Source organism: Emys orbicularis, chromosome 13 (genome assembly GCF_028017835.1).
Source record: "Emys orbicularis isolate rEmyOrb1 chromosome 13, rEmyOrb1.hap1, whole genome shotgun sequence".
NCBI classification, from domain to species: Eukaryota; Metazoa; Chordata; order Testudines; family Emydidae; genus Emys; species Emys orbicularis.
The window spans coordinates 47181242-47187346 of record NC_088695.1 but is presented as its reverse complement, the minus strand read 5'-3'; the positions used below and the strand labels follow the sequence as shown (position 1 = coordinate 47187346).

At 53.4% G+C, this 6105-nt stretch overlaps 1 protein-coding gene across 1 annotated transcript; it reads right to left on the bottom strand.

Moving 5' to 3' along the window:
- Window positions 1–1043: 1043 nt before the first annotated feature.
- SSTR2 (somatostatin receptor 2) lies at window positions 1044–2159 on the bottom strand. The gene has a single exon (XM_065416036.1). The coding sequence runs from the start codon at window positions 2157–2159 to the stop codon at window positions 1044–1046; it is 1116 nt and encodes a 371-aa protein (XP_065272108.1).
- Between the last annotated feature and the right edge of the window lie 3946 nt (window positions 2160–6105).

Below are 6105 nucleotides of genomic sequence, written 5' to 3'. Positions count from 1 at the left end.
GCTGAGTCCAGGTCAGGTGATCAAAGGTGCACCACAAATATAACTGCTCACGTATATACCACCACCATGTATCCGACTGCACAGGTGTGTGTGTGTGTGTATATAAACAGATTTTCCAGGCTGCCTCAAGGCTTCAATTTTAATGGGAATTGGGTTCCAAATCTCTTAGAAGATCTAAGTCCTATCTGTCCATCCTCTCTCTCTCTCTCTCTGTACTGGGGCTGGGATATTTTCCTTCCGATGTGATTTCTTTCATTCTGATCTGTTGCTTCTCCGGTGGCAGGAAACGCAACTTGTAAATAAGTACTAGTCTCATCAAACTAGGGGAGCTTCAGGAGATTCATTCTTAAAAAAATAAAATTTTACTAGTTGGGTAATAAAATGAAATATTTTTCATGTCCTAGTGGAGGATCTCAGTGTGTGTGTGTGTGTGTGTGTGCTCTGATTCTTAAGACTTCTCTCTCTCTCTCTCTGATTTTCAGCTGAGTCTCCTGCTTTGCAAAGAAACAGACATGAATAGCTCTGTCTAGACATATGTGATCTATGCTGTATGGAGCATGTTGGTATGTGTAACCAAGTCTAGCAGAAATGCCTCCAAGTACTGCCCTCAGTTACACATGTGCAACTCTACTGAATTTGCCCATTTACATGGGTGTGGTTAGAGATGTGTGAACATGTTCTGTATGTCCAAACACATCCCTGGGGGTAACACCAGTGCAGCCAATGCAGTTGCAACAGGAATGAATTTGGCCCATGACTTCATGTTATATATTTAAACACACGTGTGTGTGTGTGTGTGTGTGTCTGTTTTTTCCATGTATGAAGTTGCATTTGAGCAGCATCTTTCTGAATATTCAAAACCTACCTGCCTTCTGCTGAGAGGCTACTCCTGGTACAGGCCCCTGTCCCCGCATTACCATCCCCTAAGACAAGCAAACAAAGACAAACTACTCTTGACCTGACTTGCTATGTGCTACTGCCATATAAAGGAGTGGGGAGAAGGAGGAAAAAGGACAGCTGAGAAGGGCAATCCTGGAGTCCTCTCAGATGCTTGTCTGAAGGTCACCATTGAGCAGAGTCCTTTGAGTTTCCGTGGTCTCATTTAGCCTGGATTTGTCCTGCTTGCTGTCGCTCCTGTCCGCATCATCCATGCCACTGACCTTCACCAGGCAGAGAACGTTCTGAAAGCTCTTCTTGAAGTTGTCGGACAAAAAGGCGTAGAGGATGGGGTTGGCACAGCTGTTGGCATAGGTGAGGACCACGACGAAATCGAACATACCCTTGAGGAAGGGTGTGGGGTTGATGAAGACGGAGACGGAGGAGACGTTAAATAGGTAGAAGGGAAGCCAGCAGAAGATGAAGACTGCCACTACAATGGAGACCATCCTGGTGACTTTCTTCTCTGACTTTTTCCTCTTTGAGGAGCCCACTCTGATCCCAGAGGACTTGACTTTGATAATGATGAACAAGTAGCAAAGGCAGATAATGGTGAGGGGCACCAGGAAGCCCAGACTGAAGGTATAGATGATGAACCCTGTGTACCACGCGCTGGACTTGCCTGGCCAGATGATGGTGCAGCTACTCCTTCCATGGGTGTTTTGGATCCCGGCATAAATCATGATGGGCATAATGACCAGAAGGGAAACGCCCCACACGGCCACGTTGATCATCTTGGCCGTTCTGGGCCTTCTCCACTTGGCGGATTTGATGGGGTGGACCACAGCCAGATACCTGTCGATGCTCATGACGGTCAGGCAGAAGATGCTGGTGAACTGGTTGATCCCATCCACCGTCATGACAATCCGGCAGATGGCTCTGCCGAAGGGCCAGTGGACCAGAGCCACCTGCATGGCCAGGAACGGCAGCCCCAGCATGAAGAGCTCATCTGCGATAGCCAGGTTCAGGATGTAGATGTTGGTGATGGTCTTCATCTTGGCATAGCGGAGGATGACGTAGATCACCAGGGTGTTGCCACACAGGCCTATGATGCACACCCCAAAGTAGATGAAGGTAAGGATGGCGTTGCTGGTCAGGTCAAAATGCTGGCCCGTAGTGTTCTGGGAGGCGTTGGCAGACATCTCCGTGGAGAAGTTGTCGAACTGGGAGGCCGAGGAGAACCAGAACTCAGTGACATTGGGCAGCTCATACGCCAGATCCATGGTGCCGTTATTCACGGGGCAGGTAAAACTCAGATGAAATGAGTTCTCATCTTTGTTTGTTTAGGGGAGTGGGGCAGAGAGATCTAAAAATCAAACAGAGAACAAAACAAGAGTAAAGAAGCGCCTTTGTTATTGCTTAACCCTCCTGCTTCAGGGCTTAAGACAACTTCTTGCTGATGGGGTTGGGGGGGGGGGTCATCAGAGAGGAATGTTCCCTAGAGCCAGTTTCTCCCATGACTACCTCTTGCAGTTTTTCTTTACCTTCCGCTGAAGCCTGTGTCCTATTCAGGAGGCTGAGCTAGCTAGACCACTGGTCTCAGGCAGGTTAGAAATTTCTTCCTTCCTTCCTGTTGTTTTTGTAACATCTAAAATATTGCTGGCCAAACCCCGTCCTGAGGAAAACCCATCGACGGCAGTAGAGTTACCCCAGGAATGACGTTGGCCTGGCAAATCAAATACAGTAGTAGCATGGACAAGCTTTAGTTCAATGAAACCAACTAAAATGTGCCAGCAGTTTTGATGACGACTCAGGAGCTAAGAAGGAACTGTTGCTGCAGCCGGTTCCTGTGGAAAACCTGTTCTGCGCCCTTTCGAATGCTCAGGAAAACGCATGCACCAAGGCAAATCGTTTTCGTTTTTTTATAAGTACCCTGAACAATCTTGCCCGTTTTCCAATTGCACTTCCTCTCCCTTCGCCCCCCCCAGTCCACCATCCCATCCTATCGAACTCCCACAGACAGTCCTCTCCAGCAGCAACTTCAGCACAGCCAGTCTACAGCCGTCTGCTACTCCAAGCACGAGCCCCTTGCTAGGCTAGTGTGCATTTGCTCCAGCTGCGCTGTGCCAGGAGCAATAGGACGCTGCTGGATGTCTTCATTGGCACCTTCAGCAGAAGGGCCACCGCTGGCAGAGAAACCCCTCCTGGCTCCTAGCCCTCCGGGCATCTCTTGTGCAGATCCCCGGGAACTGGGCTCCAAAGGGGTAAAGGGGCTTGGCTCAGGGAGGGAGGGGCTGATCCCTGCCTTGGGCACTGGCTCCTACCTCGCCTTGGGCAGGGGATTAGTGGGGAAAGCCAGTGTGGGACGGGGGAGGGATGAGAGGGAATGAGACCTGATGGCTGGGGGGAACACGAGCTCGCTGGGGGGCAGTCTCCTTGCCAGAGCCGCTGCTGAGACCAGAGGAGGGGGCAAGCCTCACAGGGTTCAGTGAAGATGGGGAGGGAGAAGAATGGAAAAGGTGGGAGGGGGCACAGAAAAAATTCAAAAGGAGCCCCCCCAACCTCCCTCCCCAAAACACACATGCATAGTTTCCCCTCCACCCCTACCAGGAGCAAGTGAAGGACTCTGCAAACTCCCCCAGCTCCTGGTAGCAAACCGAGACCCATTCCCTAAAGAGCCCCCCCTCCCCCTTTGCACCAAGCCAGGCTGTCCCTGGCTCCAAACAACCGGGGGAGGGGGGGCTGTTTCTCCGGAGCCCCCCAGAAAGCAGCAGCCAAGTCTGCAGGAGCCCCCAGCCTGGTCAGATCTCAGCCCTGCCTTGCAGCCTCTCCCAGCGCAGGTCCCCCAGCCGCCTTCCCCCTCCCGAAGTTTTCACCTGCTGCAAGTCTCGCAGCCCCAGCCCAGCTCCCCTTCGAGCTCACTCACCTTTTTCTGGGCCTGGGGGGCGTTTCTCCGGCCGCAGCCCCAGCTCAGCTTTGCCCTGGTTTGCAGGGAACCCAGCTCTGCCCGGGGAGACGGGAGCTCCGCGGCTGCCTGCCTGGACGAGGCGCCCGCAGCGGGCTTCAGGCTCGCACCCAGGTGGAGCTAACGCCGCAGGAGCATCTCCCAAGTGCTCCTCCAGCAGCAGAGGCGAAGAGAGCCCCTCTCCTCCCCCTGCCCCTGCCCCTGCCCCACGCACAGCGGCTGCGTCATGCAAAGCAACTGCTCTCTTTGCACCAGTGCACCGCTTCTGTGCCGGGGGGGAGCAGCTTCTCTGATCGGGGGCTGAGCTTTGAAGCACGCAGCCCCCTCCCCTGCCCCTCCTCCCCGCTGCAGAAGGGAAGGGGGCAGGTTTGCCCTGCAGGATGCAGACGGAATTGGACGCGGGACAATCCCCCGGCTCTGCACGGGGATTTAGCAGCGGCAGGGCTGGCATGTCCCTGCAGGGGGGCAGCGTGTGCATCTCACAGCGGGTGGTGTGCTCGCGCCCAGACGCAGCTGCATTCTTGGGAGGAGGAGGACAACCCCGGGGGAATCGATGCAGGGTGCGTTGATCTGGACCTAGGGAACTAAAGGGTTGTCCCCCTCCCCATGTGGCCCTAACACAAAGAGAGGGGGAGGGGAATGCATCTCTGGCTCCTTTGCCTCAAATTCAAGCCGCTTTTAAAACCCAAGGGAAACCAATTGTCTCTCCAAGAACGTTGTCGCCCCCACAGCAAGCCCAGCATGCAATAAACGAGCCGCGTTCCTCTGAGCGATGGGTTAATCTGCACAATTGTTTTGCCCCCAAAGAAGGAATTTGTTCCAAGCAATCGCTGAGCGGCTAGAGCACCCGGCAAGCTGCTGAGGAGCAGAGGGGGTCGGTTTTATTGGGGGGCGGGGGGTGAGGGGGGCTAAGGGAGATGTGCAGCACTGCAGAAAGGGAAGGTAGCCATGAGACCTACATGCACCAAAGACGGGAAGGATGGGGTGGGAGGGCCTCAAATGAGAGACGCACCCAAGTAGGGAGCTAGGTTTCCCCTGCAAGAGGCACTTGCAAGGATGGGCGACAAGCCTGTAGCCAGCGCCGGTTGGATTTCCCAAGCAGGCTCTGTTCGGAGTGCAGCAGATGATGGACCCGTTGGGTTTGTCCATTTATGGCTTCATCTCCCCCTGGACAGAGCTGGCCCGTCTTGCAAACTCATCCCTGTAGTGTGTATCCAATTCTCAAGGACTTCTGTTCCCAGGAGCGGCCTGCAGCACACACTGTTTATTTGTAAAGCTGAGGCAACGGAGAGTGTAAAAAAGAGAATTTAGCATCGATTTCACGATGGAAACTGGAACTGGCAAAACCCTTAGACAGGTGAGCACCAGGCTGGCGTGGAGCAAGGCAGTGTGGTTGGGTGAAGGTGGAAAACCATGAATGAAGGAGGGTGAGATTTTTCCAGGATCGGTTTTTAAAGATGAACCATTGAAGGGAGAGCGAATCTCATGAACGTTCTCTGCTTCTCTGCGTTGGAGCTTTTAGTTTCACTAGTTCAGGCTCTTTGGTCAGAACACAGTGTCGTCTGTTTCTACAGGACTTTTCCCTGATCTGAGCAAACGGGGATCGGAAAGAAAAGGCCTCTGAGAAGAGCTTATATTGTTTATCCATGGGAGAGCCATCAGGCCTGCTGTTCCTTTCCATCCTGGCTTGCTTTCCTTTGGGTGTGATTAGTGCAGGGGACTGAGACGAACCAAAGTTCCTGGGCCAGTTGATTCCCAGCTGCGGGACACAAGGAAAGGGCCCAGCCTTGCATGCGTGCTCACATGATTTGTCCTTGCTCGCTGCAGCAGACATGCTGACTTCAGCAAGGTGCTTTGTGGGTGTAGAGGATGCAGGATCCGGCACTGAATCACTCACCCTCCTTGTGCCTCGACTTTCACCTCTGTCGAGTTCTCTCCCCTGAAGCGGGTGTTGTGAGACTCCATTTCTTTTCATTATTGCTTCCAGATTTATTTGAGGCCAGCGCCATGACTCTCCTTGGCACCAGGTTTAAGACAATAAACCCAGATGTGCGGGGAAAAACACACTGATGCGTCTGCTACCGCTGGAACTGCCTGCTGCAGCAGGACCGATCAGACCAACCTGTCACTTAAACAGTCTGGATGGCCCTGAAATGGGGAAGTAATCCCAGATGGGAAAGTGCACAGACAGCACCCTGGCCCCATGAGTTCAACTCCTGGGGCTAACAAGGGGTTCCAGGTCCCAGCTGTCCTGGCGAGAGCAC

Coding starts and splice junctions, on each gene's coding strand:
- SSTR2 (XM_065416036.1), bottom strand. CDS start 2,159: ATGGATCTGGCGTATGAGCTGCCCAATGTCACTGAGTTCTGGTTCTCC.